The sequence below is a fragment of the Grampus griseus genome (assembly GCF_964374135.1).
Source record: "Grampus griseus genome assembly, chromosome: 10".
NCBI lineage: Eukaryota > Metazoa > Chordata > Mammalia > Artiodactyla > Delphinidae > Grampus > Grampus griseus.
The window spans coordinates 16,458,909-16,485,495 of record NC_139004.1 but is presented as its reverse complement, the minus strand read 5'-3'; the positions used below and the strand labels follow the sequence as shown (position 1 = coordinate 16,485,495).

The following is a 26,587-nucleotide window of genomic DNA, read 5'->3' as shown; positions in this document are numbered from 1 at the left end:
TCTACTTTCTGGAGGTTTCTTCTACTTTATCTTCTAATTCTACTTTTTCATTTTGCTACCATGCTTTTAATTTCTAAGACTATTTCTTGCTCTCTATATCTTTATTTTTGGCATCCTGATCGTTTTAGGAATATAATACCTTCTCTCATTTCTCTGAGAATAGCAAGGATATTTTAAAAAGTTTTATTCTCCCTGCACAGTCCTGTGTCTTTTTTTTTTTTTTTTTCTTTCTGTCATCCCACTTCTGTTTGTTTGCTTTGGCCCTATTCTTCATGTCAGTGAATGGCTTTCCTCAGCTGTCTGGTAATCTTTGATTGCCTATTCAAGTTTAAGGGTAAAGTACTATAATGAACTGAACTGTGTCTCTCCCCAAATTCATACGACAAAGCCCTAACTCTCAATGTGACAGCATTTGGAACTAGGACCTTTAAGGAAGTAATTAAGGGTAACAAGGTCATAAGGACAGGACCTTAATCCAACAGGACTATAAGAAGAAGAGATAGAAAACCCTCTCTCTGCGCACTCAGAGGGAAAAGAACATGTTGGGACCCAGTGAGAAGGTGGCCGTCTACAAGCCAGGGCGAGAGGTCTTACCAGAAACCAACCCTGCCCGCACCTTGATCTTGGATTTCCAGGCTCCAGAACCGTGAGAAATAAATTTCTGTTGTTTAAAGCCACCCTGTTTGCGGAATTTAGTACGACAGTCCTAGGAGACTGATACAGGGACTAAAAAGCTGACTGAAATTTCTGAGCCTACGCCCGGGCTTGTCAATGTCTTACTATAGGATGAACTGGCTAGATTGTTTAATTCTGGAACTTCTGATGTCAACATCTTTTAAGTCTTGGACTGGTCAGGTTTCCCAAAGAAACTCTTCCAAACTCTTGCTGGGAAGGTAGGGGCATGTATGACTGCCAGCATTCTATCTGCTAAATGAACAAAGAGACATGTGATGTCCATCTACTGAAAGAATCTTCTTTACCCTCAACTGTGCCCCGTGGCCACCAGTCCAGAGACCTTGCATCTTCCTGTGATGGTTAATTTTATGTGTCAACTTGACTAGGCCATGGGGTGCCCTGACATTTGGCTAACATTATTCTGGGTGTGTCTGCAGGGTTTTCTGGATGAGACTGACATTTGAATTGGTAGACTGAGTAAGGCAGATTTGCTCCCTTTAATGTGGGTGAACTTTATCCAATCACTTGAAGACCAAATAGAACAAAAAGCCTAAGTAAGGGGGAACTCCTCCTGCCTGACTGGATGGGCTGGGACATTGGTCTTTCCTAGCCTCTGGACTTGAACTTTAACATCGGTTCTTTCTGGGTCTTGAATCCGTCAGCTTTAAGATTAGAACTTATACCGTTGGCCCTCTTGGTTCTCAAGCCTTTGGACTTGAACTGGAACTACTTATCGGCCCCCTGGGTCTCCAGCATGCTGGCTGCCAAACTTGGGACTTCTCAGCCTCCATATATATATATGTGTGTGTGTGTGTGTGTGTCTACATACACATCCTGCTGGCTTTCTTTCTCTAAAGAACTCTAATACATATCTCCTTCAGAGAACAAGCCTCCCGTCTTCTGTCAGGGTAGGTGAAGGGATGTTACCTGGAAGCCTTAGTTGGGGAGGAAATAGAGAAATCTAACTGCTTCTTAAATTGTTGTCAAACAATCTTCTTCATTTTTAGTCATCTCCCTTCTAGAGGTGCCAGCCAATTCTTGGGCCACTTAAGAATTCTGTGGGGCTTCACTGGTGGTCCAGTGGTTAAGACAACGTGCTTCCACTGCAGGGGCCACAGGTTCAATCCCTGGTTGGGGAAGTTCCGCATGCCATGAGGTGCGGCCAAAAAAAAAAAAAAAAAAAAAAAAAAGAATTCTGTGGTATGCATTAAGTTGCTTATCAGTTTGGATTTGGGCTTTTCCTCCCCACCAGGTAGGTATTTAGGTTTCCCTGGGGTGGTGAGGTTAGTTGTCAACTGTCTGTCTCCTTGTCACAGCAACTTTGCTGTTGCTTCTTCTGTTTTCTTTATCCTTGTAGGGTAATAACGCCTGAAATAAAAATCTCTGCGCTGTAGTTTTAGTAGGATTTGGGACAGTATGAAATTATATCTGTCTTGAACTTTCTTTTCAAACTTGAAGCCAAACTTATCCTTTGAAAGATTTTTAGTACTCTTAAAAAAAACACCCTTCAACCACTTAGTGTGCACATATACACGCAACTTATAAACTTCTTTTACAAAAGAAGCAATGTAAAGAACATAGTAAATGATAATCTAACATTAGAATCCACTGTATAAAAGTGAAGTTTTTGATAATGCTAGAAATTTTTTTTTGCGTTTTTCTTGTTTATTTTTATTGTGTTTTTAATGGAGAAATACATCAGCTGTTTTCAAAATAGTGCTTGAAGAATACAAGGAGTACAGATACTATAAAACAAAGCAAACTCCAGTCGTGAGATACTACGCATACCCTATGAAAAAAATAGGCTGATATTCAGGTAATGAAAACTAGAATTAAAAATCTCCAACTTTCCAGCTTGGTAAAACAAGTACAGTTACACGAAACATTTAACAAACTAATTTTTCCCCAGTGTGTGAACAAAATGGCAAGACTAAATTTGTGCCTGGCAATTTCATGACACAATAGCTATTCGAAATACACACGTTCTGTACACACTTCACCTGATTTGTATGTATTCTGTTTGTGTATCTTTTCTTTTTTTAATGAATTTATTTAATTAATTTATTTATTTTTGGCTGTGTTGGGTCCTTATTGCCGTGTGCGGGCTTTCTCTAGTTGCGGCGAGCGGGGGCTACTCTTTGTTGTGGTGCACGGGGCTTCTCATTACAGTGGCTTCTCTTGTTGTGGAGCATGGGCTCTATGTGCGCGGGCTCAGTAGTTGTGGCACGTGGGCTCAAGAGCGCAGGCTCAGTAGTTGTGGCTCATGGGCTTAGTTGCTCCATAACATGTGGGATCTTCCTGGAGCAGGGATCAAACCCATGCCCCCTGCACTGGCAGGTGGATTCTTAACCACTGCGCCACCAGGGAAGTCCCTGTTTATGTTTCTTTAATAGATACACTAGTAGTATTCTTTTGTTCTAGAGGCTGTGCATGAGTAAATAAATGCCATAATGCATAAGGTCAGTCTCTACTGGCAAAGGGCATTTGAAAATTGTATGCCACAACTCTTTGCTGTTCCAAACACAATAGATTCTGTGTTCTCTGAAGACTGTGCTCAAAGAGAGAAGAAACTGTGTGTTCTGGTTATAAAAAAACAATCACAGGTGTTACAGTTGTGCTTATTACCCTTTTGGTCTAGCTGGCACTTACAGACAGTCTTAACCTATACTCTTAATATACATACCATTCCTTGTAGGACAGCCATAAAGGTAAGATGAAATGTCAATAAAACGCTTGGTACAGCGTCTGCATATAGTAATCACTCAATAAATGATAGCTCCTATTATCAGCTTGCAAACTTCTTAATGAGTCTTCCAATTAATGTAACTGGGACAGTTCAACCATATCACTTGTATTTATTATCTTATCACAAGCTAAAGTGTAACAAATGTCTGTGTAGCTATAGTTACAAATATATGAGACCCTCATAAATTTTCTTCATAAATGACTAGACATATATCTCCATAAAGTCAAAGAGCGATGATGACTTTCACACTGGCACGGTGTACAGCAACATCGGAAAACAATGTTAGCTACTGTTTTCTAACCATTACTTCAATTCACGTAGAAATTTCAATTTCAGCTGGTTGTATCTCTGTTCAAAAGCAAAGAATTCCAGTATCCTCAAATCTTACTTTACAGAATTAGTATTACATTTATGGCTTCTCCTGCTTCACATCCCTTACCCTGGCTTATCAAGTTTGACATGATCTGACCCTTGGCCACCTCACCTACTTCATTTCCTACAAGTTTCCGCCTCACCACAATACTTCAGCCACATCGCTCTCCTCTTTGTTTCCCACGCCATCCCTTTCAAAGGCTATTGGGTGAGCTATTCCCTCTGCCTACAGTCTTCTTTCCTAGAATCCTGACAAGGCTGACTGCCTATTCTGATCTGAATTCATTTATCACTTCCACAGAGGCGATAACTTTGTGGCCTTCGGATCACAAAGGACCCATTCAGCCATTACTGATTCTATTAATCTATTTTAATTTGCTACATACTGTCTGGTATTTTGCCAGCTTTTGTTTGCTGTTCTCCTCCCTGTGCACCGTGAGAGGAGCATCCTGGCCACACTGCGCGTCACTGCAGTGTCAGGCACATAGGAACCTAATACATACAGTGCTGAATGAATTGAGAGAAAAAGATCAGAAAGGCAGTCCTCGTGATTACAAGTTAGGGCTGGCAAAACCCTTCAATCCCACACTTAAAAAATACTGGAGACTCTGTGACCACCTAGAGGGGTGGGATAAGGGAGGGTGGGAGGGAGGGAGACACAAGAGGGAAGAGATATGGGGATATATGTATATGTATAGCTGATTCACTTTGTTATAAAGCAGAAACTAACACACCATGGTAAAGCAATTATACTCCAAAAAAGATGTTAAAAATATATATATGGGAGACTATTAAGTTTCAAGTCCTTATGTCTGGTTACTTGGGTCCCTTATATCAGACCTGAGTGCTTGACATGGGGTCTACCACGGAAGACTGGGCCTGAAAGCACAGTTTTTAAGGCACGGGAATGTTATCTTTTCTAAAAACCAGAAAACAGAAGTTTATTTATTTATTTATTTATTTTTTTGCGGTACACGGGCCTCTCACTGTTGTGGCCTCTCCCATTGCGGAGCACAGGCTCCGGACGCACAGGCTCAGCGGCCATGGCTCAGGGGCCCAGCCGCTCCGCGGCATGTGGGATCTTCCTGGACCGGGGCACGAACCCGTGTCCCCTGCATCGGCAGGCGGGCTCTCAACCACTGTTGGGCCACCAGGGAAGCCCCAGAAGTTTATTTTTAAATAATATTTTTGTTTAATCTTTTAAACTGTTCGCTTTCCAGGTCTTCAAGATTAAAAGATTACTAAGCATTGATAATTTTAACAATTAAACAGGTGTTAAAAACAAGGCAACAGGCCCAAAATGGAGTAGTCTGTGCTAAGCCTCATGTCAGCAAACCAAGACTTATAGTTTCAGCTCTTCCAGAAATGGAATATTGAACCAGTGAATCAGAAATCACCTGATCAGAATTAGTGAGGTCATCTGCCTGATAGGCCCCTGCCATCCGTTGTAAGGAAAGTAACCTTGCAATAACCAATCTGCTTTTTTGCCCAGTAAAACTTCCTTGTCCTGCTCTCTTCTGCCTATTAAAGTCCTTCATATTGTAAGCTCCTCAGACCACCTCTCAATCTGCTAGACTGGATGCTGCCCAATTCATGAATTACTGAATAAAGCCAACAAGATACTTAAATTTTACTCAGCTGAATTTTTTTAAACACAGGTTATTAAAAAAATACCTATATTAAAATGTTTTCTTAAACTGAGATATTAACAGATGATTGGTTCTTCACCTTTTGTGGAATAGGATCCCTTTAAGAATCTAATGGGGACTTCCCTTGTGGCGCAGTGGTTAAGAATCCACCTGCCAATGCAGGGGACACAGGTTCGATCCCTGGTCCAGGATGATCCCACATGCCGCGGAGCAACTAAGCCCATGCGCCACAACTACTGAGCCTGCACTGTACAGCTCATGAGCCACAATTCTGAGCCCGCAAGCCACAAATACTGAAGCCCGCGCGCCACAAATACTGAAGCCCGCGCACCTAGAGCCTGTGCTCCGCTATAAGAGAAGCCACTGCAGTGAGAAGCCTGCACACCGCAACAAAGAGTAGCTCCCGCTCTCCACAACTAGAGAAAGCCCGTACCCAGCAACGAAGACCCAACACAGCCAAAAATAAATAAATAAAATAAATTTATTAAAAAGAAAAAGAATCTAACGAAAACCAATGAATTCCTCCTCCAGGGGAAAAAAAATACTTACAGACTCTTCCACTGCTCCACACAACTTCAGCTGGTTTCCAGACCCTCTGAAGCCTATGATGGACTAACCCAGGCCAAGAAACACCAGCACAACTTCAGATTCCTCTAGAATCTCCTCAAGGTACGGGAATTTTAGAACATTCATCTCACCACCTACTGACCTCATAAAGAGGCCAGTTTATCCTTTTCTTGTTTCATTATTTTAAAAAATCAAGGAAAGTTAATGCTATAATTTTAATTTCCAGAAGCACATATATTGTAAGACTGCATAGTGTGTAATTCAGGATCCATAATGTAGAAGGTATTATTTAACATGCTTTATATCATTAATTTTCAAGACTCTTAGTAACACAGCTTCAGTTGCCCCCCCCAAAAAACAGTATTGGAGAGCCTAACATTAATGACAGAAATTAGTAAATGATGAAGGTATATAGTTCCGAACTTTTAAACAAGTTATATTCTATAACTTTGTTTTTAAGTTGTTTGTTTGGAATCGGGCAGTACTTTTTTCATTATAAATGATGATTACATTCTGATAGAACTCCCATACCTCCCCAAACCCAAAACAATAACAACAAAAAACATCTAACCAATTATTTAACCTGTAGATCATGTGCGTTGTTTCAATTACATTTAAATGTTATTTACAAGCTGCTTCTATGAATTCTTTTCCAGTTTCAGGTCATATTGTACAAATCTCATAATGGTCTCTTTTTCGTTCTGTCTCAGATCTCTGTAAGCCCAGATTCTAGAAGTGCTGTACTATCTTTGTCCTTGACCTGTTTTTCGCTGCTAGGTTTTATACGAAGCATGTTCACTAACCAGATGTTCAAGTATGTTTTTCTCATGAATGAACCTGTTTATCAAAGTTAGTGTCTTTATGCAGCTTCTTCAGCAATTATGTGGTCAGTCTACATTTAATCTTTCATTCCATTCAACAATCATTCATTGCTGGTGCCTGCCATCTATGAGGAAATGTCCTCCTGTGGACAGGAAGTAAACTGAGACGGCAGTAAGCCATTCAGGTGACACAAATCACTGTGCACACTGGTCCTTATTATGGATGGCTGTAGGATATTTATATACTCCAAAAACACTGACCTTTTTGGGAAAACTGGCTTTTGTCTGGGAAGAATGCATATGTATATACATATATGCACGTATGCATGTGTAGTAAATATTATATATACGTGTATATACGTGTGTGTGTGTGTGTGTGTGTGTGTGTGAGTGTGTGTGTATCATCAGATTCTCAAAAAATGTTAAAAACCACTGACCTAGAATTAGAGATAGATAAAATCTCCTATAAACTACTCAGTTGGTGTCCATGGAAGCCAATATTCTTGACATGTTTGATGTTCTGAGAGGGCCAGCTGAGCACCAGATGGGAGGGGGTGGAAGACAGTAACACAGGGAGTGGTGTCCTAGCCTGCTCACGCCACTGGGCAAATCAAAAGACAGGAAGTGAAGCAGGCGCTCCCTCTTTAAGAGGCAGTTCAAAGCAGATCCTTTGGGAGTCTGAAGGCTCATTCCAGGTGGCTTCTCACAGCTTTAGTTATAACCCACATACAGTCCCTCTCCCTTGGAAGAGTTCTAATAAAGAACCGTTTTCCCCATCTCATCCTATTTCCAATGATGTCTGGCATCACTTGCTCAGTCTTTGATAGACTGAGCACATAAATTGCCCACAGTTTCATGCTGTTTATGCTACTCATTGTTTTGTTAGGCTTAAGTGCTGAAGAGAAAGAATCCACAAGACCTATGGAAGGATAAGTGGACAGATATGGTCAAGTTAAGTAACACCTTACTAATTCATAAGCAAGAGAGTCAGTAGGCCACAGAGATTCAGGACACCATCCTAATCAGTGATAGACACATAAATCTTTCCTGAAAAATATTTGTTTAGGACAACGACATCTAGATCTAGTAAGATAGTTAAGAATTAAAAATGAGAGACGATGGTATTTTTTAACATTTGTAAACTTCCTCCAAGTTTTCATTCTGTTTTTCTGTTTTCAACAGACATCAGCAAAAAAGTCAAAGTGAAAAAGGAGTTTGGGCATAGCGATGAAGGGTTTAAACCCTGGGTCTTACCTGAAGCTGGTCTGGGGGTGAAAGAAAACATGGCAACTGTTGGGAAGGCAAAGGGAGGTGCCTGGGATTCAATGCCAGATTCTGACCCTGAAAACTTACAGACACGCCTTACGATAGCTAGAGCAGCACTGTGGTCTGCCTATGGCTGCTGTCCATTGACCCATTTGGGCCCTATTATCTATTCCATGGGTGAAACACTGGGTAAATAATTTTACCATGTGAAGCCTCAGAGCACAGATTCCTACATCTTCAAGGTTGTCACGCTGGTTAAAGCATTTTGCCTTTAAATGAGTAAAAATTTGGCTCTAAAATTCTATACATTTAAAATAGAAATTGAGAATTCTGTATTTTAATTAAGTCAGAGCTTTATTTTAGGCACTGCTTTTCTTTCTCCCTTGCCACTATAATTTATTATTGATAGCATGGCTAGGAAGCAGAGTACAGAGCCAGAATGCCTGGTGTTAAATCCTAACTCCACCACTATCTGTGTGACTTTGAGTGAGTTACTTATACCCTTTGTGCCTCAGTTTCCTCAAATGTAAAATGGGGATAACAACAGTCGCTACCCAGGGTTGTTGGGAAGATTAAATGCATCGATACACATAAAGCATCAAAAATGTGCTTGGTACATGGTGAACATTATACAAGGTGTAAGCTGCCAGCATCCTCTAGCTTACAAGCCATACAGATTCTTCCTGTAAAGTCTCTCTTGTTCATTCTTTTCTGTCTACTCCTAAGTCCACCACCAACACCTCATGGCAACACGATCTCCTTACACTCTCAATCCTGCCTGCAGCCTTTCTCCACTTGGATGCATCCTGCATATTCTTCCTAATTTCATCTTCCTACAATATTGCTGAAATTGCATCACTCCTCTGCTCAAAAACATCCAAACAGCAGATGTTCCCTACTAACTACAGATGATGAACTTCCTTTTTTTCCTGGCCACTCTGTGCAGCTTGCAGGATCTAAGTTCCCCAACCAGGGATCGAACCTGGGCCACGCAGTGGAAGTGCCAAGTCCTACCCACTGGACCGCCAGGGAAGTCCCAGATGATGTACTTCTGCTGGCTCAGCTTGTGACTGTTATCTAGGTTCCCAGGGGCTAAGCTTGTGAGTCTAGGTGTGATTACAGAGTCAGAATTCCCTTGACTGGCCCCAATCCATCTTCTAAAAGGTCCTTCTCATGATTTACTATAAACCCTGCATTTTAGAAGAACTAAACTCATCTAACTCATCATTTTCTAGAAACATCTTGTCCCTTACTTCTAATATCTTTCATATAGCAAAAACCTCAGCTTAAAAGTTTCTGACAGTGACCTTGATCATCACACTCACAAGCCTCTAAGTGTTAACAGCCTTTTGTATCACTCTTACAGCAGTGAAGACACACTGCCCTGTAGTACTGCCATTTACACCATCTTTCTCTTCTTTCTGGATTATGCTATTTCAGAATAAGGAATGCCTAGGAATCATCTTGATACCTCGTGTAGCACCCAGCCCAGCTCCTGGCATATAGAAGCTTATCTGATACCAGATAGATTAAGTAAAGTTATCCTACCTGTAGCTTTAACTATAATTTTTAAAATACCAGATCTGATTGCCAAAGTGATCGAGAGACTTAAATTACTCCCCAGAGCCATGTTTTTGGTCATCATGGGCACTATGCCTGCTGTGGTTACATCACACTGATGAGAGGTGCCGGCAGAGAGCCCTCTTTTAACTTCCAATCTGTCCCTGTTAACTCTGGCTGCTAACAGAAGATAAATCAAATTAAACTACTTCACAGTGGTCTTTAGGTTCTCTAATGGAATAGGATTTCAGGTACCTGACAAATTATCCATTTGGATAACCTTTCTAGACCTTTGAAGAACTCACTGATTTTCATTTTAATAGCATAAAATGAACCAAAAGGGCTGCTCCCTGGGGGTCTTGGGGCTCCTGGGCTCTCTAAGACTTAATATCAAATTAGTTGGGAAGAGATCCATCAATTACTGGATCTTGGCATTAACTCTGTAATGTCCCCAGTGATTTCACTCATATGTTTCTGGGCTTGATTCCAAGTAGAATCAAGCATAACTTAATCCCACCAACTGGAATTTACATATAGGATTCTTCCTCCACATTTGTTTGTCCTAAAATAACAAGTTCAAATCACCCAGAAAGTAGTTTGAGAGGACACTTTTTGACTTCACAGATAACGAAGGTCCAGAGGAAAGACAGTAAAGGAATACAAGGTACATGGAAAGTATTTCTGACTCCCACGGTATGACTTTGACACTGAGTAACATCCCGATAGAGTGGTGAATCTCATAGCATTTCAGGAGAAATATGTCACTCATGACCTGTGAATTCCCCCTAAGTGTTAAAGATATTTCACCCATGAATTTCCCTAGCTCCTCTTGATCCACACAAGTTTCTGATCTGCACAGTTTTTGAGAATGAAAGTTCTACATGTACTTAATTGCTGTGTAAATATACAGGCACTTCAATGAAACAAATTTTCTGCCTTTCCAATTTTAGTTTCCCCTCTCTGTCACTGCACACTCAATTTAAAGTATCTTGTTTAAGGACCTACTGTATAGCACAGGGAACTCTATACTCAATATTAAGTAACAACCTAAATGGGAAAAGAATTTGAAAAAGAACAGATACACATATAACTGAATCACTTTGCAGTACACTTGAAACTAACACAACATTGTTAATCAACGATACTCCAATATAAAATAAAAAGTTTAAAAAAATTAAAAAAATAAAGTGTCTTGTTTGGGGGGAGGGATAAATTAGTAATTTGGGATTAACAAACACATACTACTATACATAAAATACATGAATAACAAAAATTTACTGTATAGCACAGGGAACTGTATTCAATATCTTGTGATAACCTATAATGGAAAATAATCTGAGAAAGAATACACACACATACACATAAAATTGAATCACTTCATTGTACACCTAAAACATTATAAATCAACTATACTTCAAAAAAAAAAGGGAAAAAATAAAGTATCTTGTTTAAAACTATTGTAGCCTAAGGATTAAAAACTGATAGAAAAAAATCAAAAGATTTAGAATAGATTTAAACTAAGAAATGAAAAATCTTTTATTTTTTTAGAAATATTTCCCAATTTTACAATAATTAATTAATTAATTTTTGGCTGCGTTGGGTCTTCGTTGTTGTCTGCGGGCGTTTTCTCTAGTTGCGGTGAGCGGGGGCTACTCTTCGTTGTGGTGTGTGGACTTACTGCGATGGTTTCTCTTGTTGCGGAGTATGGGCTCTAGGCACGCAGGCTCAGTAGCTGTGGCTCGCGGGCTCTAGAGCACAGGCTCAGTAGTTGTGGTGCACGGGCTTAGCTGCTCTGTGGCATATGGGATCTTCCCGGACCAGAGCTTGAACCCGTGTCCCCTGCATTGGCAGGTGGATTCTTAACCACTGTGCCTCCAGAGAAGACCCCTTTAGAATACATAACTGTAGCGTCCAAGCTATCATAAAATTGAAAGTGGGAATTAAACCACTAAGATTTTTGAGTTTTCAAGGCCTGTTTTTTCTTCCTATCTTTGATCCTATTAAATACTTGAGAGTAAACATTCTTATGCTAAAAATAGATAAGTACACAGTGAAGAAACCAGATACCACCTTAACCACATGATCGAAATTAACATCACCAATAAGGGGCAAAAAGACATAATGTGTCTCCAGATGTGACATTCTGAGAAGAACATAACATCATTTACTTAGTTTAACAGGGCCAAATATATAACATGAATTTAATCATGAGGAAAATTCAAACCCCAATTGAGCGGCATTCCACAAAATAACTGGCCAGTACTCTCAAAAACTGTCAATATGTCATGACATATAAAGAAAATCTAATAAGAAACTGCTATATAAAAAAATAAAATTAAAAAAAAAGGAAGTGAACATCTTTGAGGGGTCATTATTCTGCCTATTATGGGGACTTTTGGTGAGGTTTTTTTTTTTAATTTCAGGATTAATTCCAATTGATATTTAACTCTTTTCTTTTCCAGAGGCTTTTCAAGTATAGACAATATGGTCAAATACTAAATAAATAAGAAAAAAAAAAAAGAAAGAAAATCCGAGGAACTGTCTTGATTAAAGAGGACTAAAGAGATTAAATATAAGATTCTGAATTGAGTCCCATATCAGAAAAATGACAGCTATGAAGGACACTGTTGGGATTCTTGACAAAATTGGAATCTGAACTGTAGATTAGGGAAAGTACAGTACCAGTGCTAAATTTCCTGAATATGATAACAATATTGTGATTATATATAAGATCCTTGTTTTGGGGAAACACACACTAAATATTAAGGGGTAAAGGGGCATGATGTCTGTCTGTAATCTACTCTGAAATTGTTCAGGGGAAAAATCTATGTCTAAGTCTCTGTCTGTTGCTTGAAAGAAAGCAAATTCAGCAAAATGTTAAAAACACTGATAAATCTTGGTAAAGGGTATACTGGAGATATAATCTTACAACTTTTCTGTAAAGTTTAAAATCATTTTTAGGAAATAAATTTCTAGGGCCTATAAATAAAAAAAAATCATTGCTATGACAGAAAACAACTTTGGAAACCAACACTTTTTTGGTCGAAATGTTCTAAAATTATTTTGAATTTCTGGCATAAATACTTATTTTACTGTTTACTATGTATAAAATAGATAACTAATGAGAACCTACTGTATAGCTCAGGGAACTCTACTCAGTTTCTGTGGTGACCTAAATGGGAAGGAAATGCAAAAAAGAGGCGGTATATGTATATGTATAGCTGATTCACTCTGCTGTACAGTAGAAACTAATACAACATTGTAAAGCAACTATAGTCCAATAAAAATTAATTATTAAAAAAAAAAAAAGAGCATGGAGCAAAGAGTCAAAGAATGGAGACTAAGTCTCCAACGTTTCACTTAGTAGTTACTTAGCGAGTTTACTTAACTTCTCTGAGCCTCAGCTAACTCATCTGTAAAGTAAAAAATACCAGATACCTGAAAATATTGTTGGAAGAATACCACAGGACAAAGTACACGAAAGGCACAGACTATACGATTCTGGCATGTGTTACGTTCAAACAATGGAAGTTTCTTTTCCCTGCCCTTTGAATCTTATATATCACTTCTATAAAGGTGCTTTATTATGAGTAGCAAAAATAAAGAATCAGGACATTCATCATAGATTATATGATCTCAGAACGTAATTAGTAGAGTACAGTTTTATCCATTTGAATGCTTATCTGGTTATATTTGATTTGTTAGTCCTTAATTATGAAATAAACATGATTCTAAGAGGCAGGAGTTAGAAAAGAGTGTCATATTAAATTACCAAATATATTCTGTTGACCTAAATACACATTTAACATTAGCTCTAATACTTGGAACTACACTTATAAATCCCTTGGAAGGTTATAAATATGGAGTTATTAATGAACCATAGTTATCACAGTAAAAAATAAGGTCAAGAAATAAGATAGATCATAAGGTTCTTTATCTTTAGAAGTTACTCCAAAGTCTACTCAGTTCTAAACTTGTTATTAAGGTAATAAAAAGTGAGTTCAAATTGAATATTACAACTTTAATAAATCAAGTTCATATAAAAGGCGTAAAAGAATTATGTAGATCCTTCTAACTTTTCTGAAACTTATATAAATCAAAGCATGTAATCATCACTGAAAAAGTCAGACTAAAATATAATAAAGATGACTTTGCAAAGGATAGAATTTATATTCTTTTATTTAATATAAATTCACTCAGTCCTTCTCAACCCTAATACCCACCACCATTCAGCTTCTGAGAGACAAACTTACACCCACATATCTTCCCACTGTTTTGGTGATTATAAATTCATAAAAGAAGCAGGATAAAAATAAATGCCAAAATGAAAGCAAGAAATTAAAATATCATAAGAAACAAGTTAAGTGCATTTCTTTTCTACAGAAGTTAAAAAAAAAAGATTTTCTATAAGGTCACGATGAAGTACAAATTCAGACTGCTATCACTGAACTCAAGGCTCTCAAATCATATCTGACTCTTCATTGTCCTAAAGTTGGGTTATTTTAGAAAACTTGAAATACTAGGATTCCCAAGACAAACCCATGGTTCCAAAGTACAGCCATCCCTGTTTTTTTCTTACAATGGCTTGTATTTAACAGAAGAGTCATAAGAAAGGGTTTCAGGTATCAACAAAAATCTGTGCTTTTCCTATCTTTACCATCCTGAACAACTCCATCCTGGAGTTACAGTCTACACGTGTCTAGTCCTGTGGGTCTGACTACATGAAAGCTGATTTATGTGATAATGGAATTCAGTTTGTTAATGTCACATCAGGACTTAATAAAAAGTTAGGCAGTTCTCTGTGGCAGGCAGGTAGGCAAGAGGTCAGAGGGCAGAAAATTAGGGGGAGCGGTGAGCATACACTGAGAGAAGGTTGGGATTTTCTGAAGAATGATTTAGGCTGAGAGGAATCAGGAGCAAGCTTTTCAAAAACAAAACAAAACGAAACAAAAAAGAAAAACAGAAAATCCACCTGTGGCAGTAAAAATAAATAGTGGTCTCACTAGTGCTACCTCTTTCCTAGTTTTGGGAGTGAGAAGCCTAAAATGGGTCTCATGGGCTAAAATCAAAGTGCTGGCAGTGCTGTGTTCTTTCTGGAGTGTCTAAGGGAGAATCTGTTCCTGACCTTTTCCAGTTTCCAGAGGACGTGTGCATTTTTTAGCTCATGGGCCTGTCCTTGAACTTCAAAGCATATTATTCCGATCTCTGCTTCTGGCCTTACATCTCCCCCCCTCTAACTTTAACATTCCTGCCTTCCTCTTACAAAAACCCTTGTGATTACACTGATCCCACCCAGATAATCCACAATAATTTCTCCATTTCAAATGCTTTAACTTAATCACATCTTCAAAGTGCTTTTTACTCTGTAAGGTAACATATTCACAGGTTTGGGGATTAGGGTGTGGACATCTTTGGGGGCCAATTATTCTCTCTACCACAGCTGGTCTCATTGCCGCCGTTTTGAGCCATACAATCAACTAATTTAATTATTATGTTTAACATTCCTAGTTCACATTCAAGAAGAAGTCATTCAATTTATTGATTACCCAAACAAAAAGTCATTGGATTCACAGTAAAGTAAAAGGTGAAAGAATAGGGAAATGCCAAAAACATATTTAGGCCAATGATCTAGAAAAATAAAGCACCTAAAATTTCTAAACATGGTTTGAAAGGTGGCCTTAAAACCAAATGATAGAGAATCAAAGATTATTAAGAGTTTCAAGGGGCCTTAGAGATCATTCAATTCAATTCTCCATTTGTTAAACGAATACCATCTGTATAAAAACTCACATGAAGTAGGTAGGCTGTTCCCAACCACCTCTCTGGATTATAATCTAGCTCATACTTCCTAATGTTACTACAGTCATCATAAAAGACTCTGTTAAGTGATCTGCTGAAATCTATTAAAAACAAAACTATGGTCAGGCTAAACACTCTACCAAAAGAGGAAATTAAAAGAGAAATGATATGTCCAGAAAAAAGAAACTTAAAAGACCCACTGGAGGGCTTCCCTGGTGGCACAGTGGTTAAGAATCCAACTGCCAATGCAGGGGACATGCGTTCAAGCCCTGGTCCGGGAAGATCCCACGTGCCACGGAGCAACTAAGCCTATGAGTCACAACTACTGAGCCTGAACTCTACAGCCCGCAAGCCACAACTACTGAGCCTGCGCTCTACAGCCTGCTAGCCACAGCTACTGAGCCTGCGCACCTAGAGCCTGTGCTCTGGAACAAGAGAAGCCACCACAATGAGAAACCCATGCACCTCAATGAAGAGCAGCCCCCGCTCACCGCAACTAGAGAAAGCCCACACGCAGCAACAAAGACCCAATGCAGCCAAAAACAAATAAAAATAAAATAAATTTAAAAAAAAGACTCACTGGAAGAATCGAATACAATCGTGTAAGAATCCCAAAATATTCCTTTTGAAAAGAGAAGTCAAAACAAAAATAATCTTGAGAAAAGGGGCATCCCTCGACATGTGTTTGGAAATCAATTTAGAATAAAGTATAATGGACAATCTAGAGTTTAAAAACTCTTGAAAATATTTTTACCTCTCCCCCAAGGAAAAACTTTAATTTGAAAATCAGAGACTGTGTAAATAATGTAATTATACTATCAAGTAAGGCAAAAATATCAGAATTCCTTTCATTAAGGCAACTTGATAGTCTCTAAAATACTGAGTTGTTAAACTTTAGATCATACTCAGAAACAACAAGCTTTTAAAAACATTTAGAGAAAGTAACAAAGCTCTTTCTATCTGCTTTATTTCTCTGTTTTGCTTTTTTAAAGAACTTATAGGCAGCTAAATTTGGGAGAGCCATTATATGTCATTGTTCTTAAACCCGCATATGATTTAAGAACCATTTTTTTTTTGCAGTACATGGGCCTCTCACTGTTGTGGCCTCTCCCGTTGTGGAGCACAGGCTCCGGACACGCAGGCTCAGCGGCCATGGCTCACGGGCCCAGCCGCTCCGCGGCATGTGGGATCTTCCTGGACCGGGGCACGAAACCGTGTCCCCTGCATCGGCAGGCGGACTCTCAACCACTGCACCATCAGGGAAGCCCAAGAACATTTCTTATTCAACATCTATTCCAAGCAGTCACCTGGCCTTGGTTTGAATACCTCCACCAAAAATTCACTCCCTCACAGGGAAATCTACTGGGGACAATTTCAGCAAAGCTGCCTGGATCAATCTCAAGGATGGCCCTCCAGGTGCCTCAGAAACGTGCACCCACACTCCTCAGAGCTGAGGCAGGAAGCATCTACTGTGGCCTCGTTATCCCTCGGGTACATGTTCTCGAAACTGCAGGTAAGTGAGTTATGATTCTTTTGTGCTAATATATATCTAAAGACATTATCTTAGTTCCAAGATGTAAGACAAGCAAGCAGGTGGATTTAATATCACAATTTAACATTTTAAACCAATATGAAAATTCCAAAGCTACTCTCATCACCTAAAAATTATTTTTTCAAGTCACAGGCCTCTTAAAATAAAGATTTCATTACAACTTCATTATTTTTCATCAAAATTTTCTAAAAACAAAGTCTGGAATTGATAGCTAAGAATCAAATGACTTTTTAAACTTAAGTTACCTTTTCTAGGCAGACTAAGAACCTCAGCCATAATTTTAAAATACTAATAGAATTACTTAAGATTAATGAAGACTACTCAAGGAAGACTCAATGAAATAGAAAATGTAAACATGCAAATTTGACCTTTCATCTAAAAGTCTAAGGTCACTCCCAATTAGCTTAAGTGATTCCACTATTAAATCTTATAAATTAATAAGCTTGCAAAAGCTAAGAAAAAAATTTTAGTCTATCCCGATCATGAAAATACATTGCCTAAGTTATTTTCATTATCAATTTAAGAGGGTTATACTTTTTTTCAGCAGGCAATAAAGGATTGGCAAAAAATCTGCCCCTCCCACCTATGCAAATGCAAAACTGAACTGTATGGTGCTTTTATCCATTTGATGATTTAAAGGATTAAAAAATACACAAAATTTAGTTCATTTATCAGAGCTCTACTATAAAGCATGAAAAGCACTGGGATTTACTTACATTAATACTAGGATTCATGTAAACGTAGTTATGGGAAAGGGAAAAGTATACTGAAATTATTCATGTCATTTATCGGAGAAGAACATTTGGGGGGGGTTGATTTTAGTGGAAATAAAATATACCTAAGAAAACAATATATTTTCACTAAGTAAGAGGAGCTCTGAAGACAGAATAAAAAGTGTTGTTTGAAAGTAACTGATATTGTGGTCTTCTTCCAATAAGGGGTTAGAGCCCATCTTCATTGTTGATTTTTTAGGCAAGGAAATGGGAAACAAATTAGGTAAGAAAGAATGGATATCTATTTTGTAGCAGTGTTTTAGTGACGTCCAGTTGCTAAGCAGTTTCATAAAGTACTTACCTTAGGGTAGAGAGTTGTTAATTTTTGATAAATTTAGGAAAACCAGGGAGATTCAATGCACATGATATATCCTCTCTTTGATGGCAGGTCATCAAAGAGTTTCATCATTAATACTTAATTCCTTTTATTTAAGATTCTGAATTTTATAAAGATGAAACTCTTCCAGGCTAGTTTTTACCTAGAGCATAATTACAGAAATTTAGAGAAGTGTGTGGATTGAGTTGTTATCTCCCGCCATGAAAGATATGTTGAAGTTCTAACCCCCATAATCTCAAAATGCAGCCTTATTTGGAAACAGGGTCACTGCAGATGTAATGAGTTGAGATGAGGAATAGGGCGGGTCCCTAATCTAATATGGCTGGGGTCCTTACAAGAAATAGCCACGTGAAGACAGACACACACAGGGATACCATGTGACAATGAAGGCAGCTACAAGCAAAGGAAAAAGATTAGCAGCAAACCACCCCAAGCTAGGAAGAGGCAAGGAAGGATTTTCCTACATGGTCCAGAGGAAGCCTGCCTCTGGACTTCAGTATTCAGAACTGTTGGACAATAAATTTCTGTTGTTTTAAAATGAAATGAGCTATCAAACCACAGAAAGACATAGAGAAACCTTAAATGCACATTACTAAGTGAAATAAGCCAATCTGAAAAGGATACAACACTCCAGGATTCCAACTATCTGACATTCTGGAAAAGGCAAAATTATGAATACAGTAAAAATAATCAGTGGTTCCCAGGTGTTGGGGGGTAGGGGAGGGATGAACAGGTAGAGCACAGAGAATTTTTAGAGAAGGGAAACTATTCTGTACGATACTATAATGGTAGATACATGTTTTTACACATTTCCACAAATGCAAAGAATGTAGACTGAAATGTAAACTACTGACTTTGGGTGATAATGATGTCCCAATGCAGGTTCATCGACGTAACCAACGTACCACACTCTGGTGTGGGATGCTGATATCAGGGGAAGTTATGTGTGTGTGGCAGAGTATATGGGAACTCCATATACTTTCTACTCAATTTTGCTATGAACCTAAAACTGCTCTAAAATATAAAGTCTAAAAAAAAAAATGGTTCTGCTATGCCAGGATTGGGTGACAGAAGCTAAAAAAAATGTAAGGAAGATGCTAAGGGGCTATGTTTAAAAGATAAAAGAGCAAAATAAAAAGCATCTGAAAGCTGATCTTATGCAATGAGTTCTGCTTCTGGCTAAGGCAAACCAGCTTGTATCAGACCAATGATCTTGCCAAGAACAATTAGAAAAGGTGAATAAAATTTATAATATGTACTGTTTGAACATCAAAAAGCTACCAACGCAGTGAGAACCTGAGGAACTAAGATCCTGGAGAGAAGCTCAACATTTGGATCTACTTTTCCCTTCTGGGTATTTATTAATTTGTAAGCAGTGACTGGGAGACTGAGCAGCCAGGTAAAAGCTAAGAGGCCGAGAAACTATGCAGAGCCTGAAGCATTCTCATGATCCTGCAGAGTCAAAAATCAGAGTGGAAGACGTGCCGTAAAGAAAGGCCCTGCTAACCAGCACAGGATTTCAGCTGAGAGCCTGAAGAGCTCCGCTAGGGTGGTATGTCGGCTCAGGCTTTTTACCAGCTCACCAGAGTTGATTTTGTGCATCTCTTCCCAATTTCATGTGCTGTTCAGTGATATCACAGTGGTGATTTGAAACTGGCAAGAGTGGAAGTATTTACACTATGGAAATCAGCAAAAGCTATAAATCAGAACCCTTCCTGCTGAATGTCAGGTGTTAAAAACCAACACACCCCTGCCTGCCTTCAAAAAGTAAGGGCAAGCCAGAAATAACCCAATCCTCAGAAAGGCTGAAAAATAGTTTGAAAAATCAATCTCAGATCAATTCAAATAATCAGTCCTTATCTTGGAGTCTAGCAGAAGCAAAATTAAATACTCCAAGAGGAAGATACATTACAGTCTAGACCCTATAGTTGTTTTTTTTTTTTAAATAAACAATGGTAGTCATATAAAAATGATCAGGTATATGGAAAGAGAAGACAAATGATCAAAATCAAGAAAAAACCGGCAATACAAACAAACCAACATTAGATCCAGATATTGGAGAATTCAGTATGGGCTTTAAGGTAACCGATTAAATATGTTCAAAAAATATAGAGGAAAGTATGGGGAACTTCACTAGAACACTGGAATCTATTAAAAAAAAAGAATCAAATTGTAATTCTAGAAGTAAAAAAATTAAAATGAGAAATTCCATTTATGGGTTTGATGGCAGATTAAAAACAGATGAATAAAGGATTAGTAAACTAGAATAGCACTTCATAAATTTTAATGTACAGACAAATCATGTGGAGACGAAGAATGACTGAGAAGGTCTGGGATGGGGTGGGGCCTGAGAGCCTGCATTTCCAGCAGCCCCATGGGTGGACAGCAGTGCTGCTTCTCTAGTGACCACACATGCTACTGTTGCTGTTCACCTTGCTGTTCACTACTGTGAATAGCAAGAAACTAGAAAATAGGTGAGGAGAGAACATCCAGAAACAGAAAGAGAACAAAGAAGGAAAAATATAGAAAAGGATAAATTAGACATTGGATATCATAACATGTATAACTGAAATTCTAGAAGAGAAGAGAGAGAGAGAATGGAGCAAAAGAAATACCTGGAGAGAGAATGGCTGACATTTTCCAAAGCTGATGAAAGAGGTCAGGGCAGAGTAAAGAAGCTCCAGGAATTCCAAGGAGGAAAAATACAAAGAAAAGTACTCAGCAGGGGGCTAAGGTAGAGAAGGCATCATATCATAAAGATCTGTTGATGTGATTTTTGTCTAACGGAATAAATTCCAGCGAAAAACAGGGAAGAGCCACAATGTTTTTGAGAAACTGCTTTCATGAACAAGGAAAAATGACTCAGAGGGCAGAACCAAGAAACCAAAGGGTAGAGCAAATATCAAATTAACAGTCCCAGGGATTACATAGAGTATGTACCCTAATGAGGGGGGAAGGGATGAGGGAGTTTCTGGGGCCATCTTACAATTCCTAATACATTAGGTAATTCTAGGTATATTTAAGGGAAAATAAAAATACTATACAAAAAATACTATACAAACTCTTCCAGCAAAATGTAGAGGAAGGAATATTTCCCAACTCATTTTATGAGGCCAACATTACTCTGAAACCAAAATTAAGAAGACATTACCAGAAAACTACAGATCAAAATTTTCCGTTAACAAAGATGTAAAAATTCTTCACAAAATTTGAGCAAACTGACTGAAATAATATATCAAAAATAATACACCATGACCAAGAGAAGTTTATCCCAGGAATGCAAGGTTGATTTAAATATTCAAAAGCCATTCAGTAGAATTCACAATATTAACAGACTTAACACCACAAACCATATGATTATTTCAATAGATGAAAAGAAAGTGATAAAAGTTTAATTCTATTCATGATTAAAGCGTGCATGCGCACACACATAATTTACCTAATTTACACACACACACACACACACACACACACACACACACACACACACACACACACACACATACACGGTAAATTAGGACTTAGAAAGGGACTTCCCTAATCCCCAAACTATAGTTAACTTTTATACTGAATGGTGAAATTCTGTAAACTCCACTCTTGAGTTAGGAAAGAAGAGAAAACTACCCAATTTTATTCAGTAGTGTACTGGAAGTTCCAGGCAATACAATAAGAAATAAAAGTTACGAGGATTGAAAAGGAAGAAGTAAAACTGCAACTATCCTCAGATAATACAACTGTATATGCAGAAAAACTGGAAGAAAAAAAAATCCTACAGAAAAACTATTAGAATAAATAAATTCAGCAAAGTTGATGGGTGAAGGGTAAATATGTTAAAATCAATTCTATTTCTAAATAGTAGTAACAATTAAAAATGATTAATAATATCAAGGGAATACACACATATGGATAAAAACAATAAATGATATGCAAGGCTTGTATACAGAAAACTATCATTACTGAAATTAAAGAAGATTAAAATAACTAAGAGCTATATTTTATTCAAAGATGAAAAACTTGATATTATTACAATGTCAATTTCCCCCCAAATGATCTATAGAATCAATACAATATCAATTAAAATTCCAGCAGGATTTTTTGGTGGAAGTTGACAAATTTAGAAAGTCAAAGAATCAAGAATAGTCAGGACAATTTTCAAGAAAAAAACATTTGGAATACTTACACTGCCAATATCAAGACTTATTACAAAGCTACAGTAATTAACTTTGTGATTTTGGGGAGAAATCAACAGACCAAAGGAACAGAATAGTGTTCCAGAACAGACCCACGTGTAGAGACAGCTGATTTATGATAAAGGTGACCAGGCAGAGCAGTGGGTAAAGGATGAGGTATTCCATAAGTGGTGATGACTCAAATGGATATCCTTATATTTTTAAAGAAGTCTTGACCTCCGTACCTCATAATCTAAACAAAAATAAATTCCAGCTGTATTAAAGATCTAAAAGTAAAAGGCAAAATCATAAAATCTAAGAGTACCTTTTGTGGGGAGGGTATCTTCATGACAATGTGGGGAAGGTAATCTTAAACAGGACCCAAAAAAACACTAAAACAGAAGAAAAATATTGATAAATTCTACATAAAATTAAGAATGCTCTTCAAAAGGCGCCATTAAAAGAGTGCAAAGACTGGTTATAGAATGGAAGGTACTTAGATTACCATGACCAACAATGGATTTCTATTCAGAAAACACAAATAATTCCTATAAATCAGAGGAAGGAACAGGGGAGGAAACAAACAAGACAGGTAAGCCAAGAGATAAAGAGGCAAAGGTGTGAACAGGCACTTCACGAAAAAGTGTATCCAAATCTCCAATAAACATATAAAAGGTATTCAGTATCAATAGTTGACAGGGAGATATAAAAACCACAATTAGATTACATTACAGGATTTCCCTGGTGGCGCAGTGGTTAAGAATCCACCTGCCTATGCAGGGGACACGGGTTCAATCCCTGGTCTGGGAAGATCCCACATACCGCGGAGCAACTAAGCCCGTGTACCACAACTACTGAGCCCTTGTGCCACAACTACTGAAGCCCACGTGCCTAGAGCCCATGCTCCGCAACAAGAGAAACCACCACAATGAGAAGCACACGCACCACAATGAAGAGTAGGTCCCGCTCGCCCCAACTAGAGAAAGCCCATGTGTGGCAACAAAGACCCAACATAGCCCCCCCACAAAAAAAGATTACATTACATTCCCATCAGAATGGTTACTAATAAAAACACACTGCCAACTGCTGGCAAGAATACAGAGTCACTGGCATTTTTAGATATACTGCCGCTGAACTCTAAATTCAACTAGTTGGGAAGACTATTGGGCAGCATCTAGTAGAGCAGAGTAATTGTATTTCCTATGATCCAGCAATTATACTCCTAGCTAAACACCCAGCAGAAATGTTTACATACACGAGTCAAATAAAAGATACAAGCAGGAAAGCTGACAGCTGTATTAGTTGCAATACTAACAATGGAATGTTGAAAAGACCCAATTCTTCTTTCACATTAGGATGGACAAATTGTGATTTGCATAATGGAATACTATATAGCAAAGAAAATGAATGAGATACAGCTACTAGCAAAAACAGACTACTCTCACCAACACAATGTTAAACTTAAAAACCCAACATTCAAACACTGATGAATTCTTTCATTTATATGAAGTTTAAAAACAGGTCAAACTAATATTTCAGAATGAGGGATAGTGGTTTCTGTTGGGAAATAGGAGAGGATAGTAAAGAGAAAGGCATGATGGGGACCTCTGGGGTACTGCTAATGTCCTATTTCTTGATCAGACTGAGGGTTACATGGAAGTATTCACTTTATGAAAACATACAGCTGTACACTTTTCTGCAGGTATTTTGAAGTTTAAAAACTTTTTTTATTAAAGAAGTTTAAAAAAGAATGAATTAGACTATAAGGACAATAGAACAGTAGTTGTTAAGGAGCTGGGGATGGAGAGAGTAGACAACTACAAAAAAAGTAAAAGGGAGTTTGGCAGGGGGGCCTGATGGAACCATTCTGTATCTTGATTGTGGGACCAGTTACACTAGTGAATGCTTTCATCAAAATTCAAAGAACTATATGCTGGAAAGAGGTAATTTTGCTGAATGCAAATTATACATCAATAGAAATTGTAATTTAGAAATAAAAAGTAATTAGTTCATTTAATTTCTTTTTATGTTTATGAAAAATTAATGGTAGCACACAATTTGTTTTGGTAATCAGAAACAAAGCAGAAAATTTTCAGTGAAACAAATTCTACTTCCTCTTAAGGCTTACTAACATTTTTTCATCTTGGGCCAATGAATCTAGAAACTAAATGTTTGTTTGAGGTCATTAATTTCTGGTGCATTCTGGGAAACAGTTTGCCTTTACTGGCTCTCAAACTTTTTCACATTTATTTTAGGTCATCTTATTCTAATATATCTATGAACATGTAAGGAGGAAATTAAATTGAGGTTCACTGTGAAAGCAACACACATCCGAAATAGACAGACAGCATCATATCTATCCCATGGAAAAGTAGGAAAACCAGGGGACCCTCAGAAAGTAACAAATTATGAAAAGCATCTCTTAAGAAGCAGGGAAGCCTCCAAGCTCACAAATATTTAAGTTTTGCCTTATTGTGAAAGACCCAAGGCTTTATCCTATAAACAGTTAGTACTAGATATTAGTTTAAAAAATTTTCCCCGTGTCATCTGAACCTCACTCTTCAAGAGAAAAAAAAAAAGGTAGTATTATAGTTGCCTAAGGTCATTTAATGTACCAAGGTCTCCCTGCCCCTGACCCCAACTGGGAACAAACATTCCGTATTTCGTAACTTAAGGGTTGGTTATACCATGAGCTAGTTGTGTTAAGGCAGGCAACACAGCTGCATTTTTATAGCTGTTGGCTAAATATAATACCTTACAAGAAAAGTATCTTACCACTTGCGCTGGAACTTGCTCCATTTTTGCAGCAGGAGTTCCTGGTCTTGGGTAAAATTGGTTAATAAAGAGACTTGGAAATTTGTACTCTTCAACAAGTTTCACTGTTTCTTGAAAATCTTGGTCTGTTTCTCCAGGAAAACCACAGATAATGTCTGTAGCAATAGTTATTCCAGGAACTCTAGAAAATAATAAAACAAAAATGTACAAATTAGTCCATAATTATTCTATTTCCTTGACATTTTAAATACCACTATTCCTTTAAAATTAAATTTTTAGGAAAGGGACATTTGCAAACAGTTTTAAAATGCCCTAAATATTAAAAGTTTATGGAAAACACGGCCCCCTATCATCCTCAGGAAATACCCATTTTAAAAAATTTCAGATGTTTCTTCATCCTTCTATATTTTAATATTGATGCTTATTCTATTTCTAGACTTATTGACTATTAGGCAATATTTGCAGACTTCAATGAGGATTCAGCTCTTTAAACTACTCTATCCCTCCCCTTCCAACATAATCACTGCTCAATTTTTAGTTAAATTAATAGTGGTAATAGTATTTCCAGTGGTATAAATGCTGAGATATTGTTCACTTTCACAGCCAACTGGTATACTCAATAAGTTTTCTTTTGCCATATTTAATTTTTCCTAGAGTTGATAATTGCCTTTTTTAAAAAAAAATTGCTTAATATTCTATGTACCTATGTAAATGTTTTCCAGAAGATCCATCAGTTCTATCAAAAACCAATACTACTTTCTAAACTCTCAGTGTACTATATAATTTACCAGTTCCATTTTTCTCTCTGGAAATGCCACTCCTAACTTTCTTCAAGTATGTGCTGCTTTCATAATGAACCAGCTATCATCCTTGAATGTGGTTCCTTGGTTTTCTTTCCAACCCCCCCCCCTTTTTTTTCTGGATCCTATGTCTTCCTAATTCTTGACTATTCTATTCTCCTTAATTCTGCTGGAGCATTCTTTCAGAAGCTTCATCAAAAAGAGTGGCGGGGAAATTTTGTTGTTATTGTTTTAGCATCTCTGAACATGTCTTAATCCACACACAACTGACTGATAGTGTGGGGTGCATAGCCCTCCAAAATGAAAAGTATTACCCATCAGAATTTTGTATTGTTCCCTTTTTTTTTTTTAAGTTGGCAAGGTTGAGATGAGATGTCCAGATCCACTCTGATGCAAACTTCTTTACAAGTGCCCCACTATCTTTTTGAAAGCTTTTAGGCTACTAATTTTTTTCAATGTTTTAAAATTTCATGATCGTAGGTCTTGGATTAAGTACTGAAATATTTGTACAGGTACAGTCTGGAGACTCATGGTCTATAGGTCTAATTTTATGCTATTTTAAAATCATTTTTCTCTCTCTGCAACTCCTCTCCTTGGAATGTTGAAACTACAGGATTGACCCTCTAAGCTGCTCCACTATTATTTTCCATCTTGTGCTTTTGTTACACTTTCTGAAAGATTTACTTGTTTATCTTCCAATGCTTCTATTGAAAAAATTAATTGTTT

At 37.7% G+C, this 26,587-nt stretch overlaps 1 protein-coding gene across 2 annotated transcripts in view; it reads right to left on the bottom strand.

Annotated features, from left to right (window-relative positions):
- The window catches only part of CDKAL1 (CDKAL1 threonylcarbamoyladenosine tRNA methylthiotransferase), a 649,761-nt gene that overhangs the window by 149,640 nt on the left and 473,534 nt on the right, over window positions 1-26,587 (bottom strand). For both annotated transcript variants that reach the window (XM_082664020.1, XM_082664021.1), the window contains one exon: window positions 25,062-25,242. In XM_082664020.1, coding sequence (XP_082520146.1) covers window positions 25,062-25,242 — 181 coding nt within the window. The remainder of the gene's footprint in view (window positions 1-25,061; window positions 25,243-26,587) is intronic.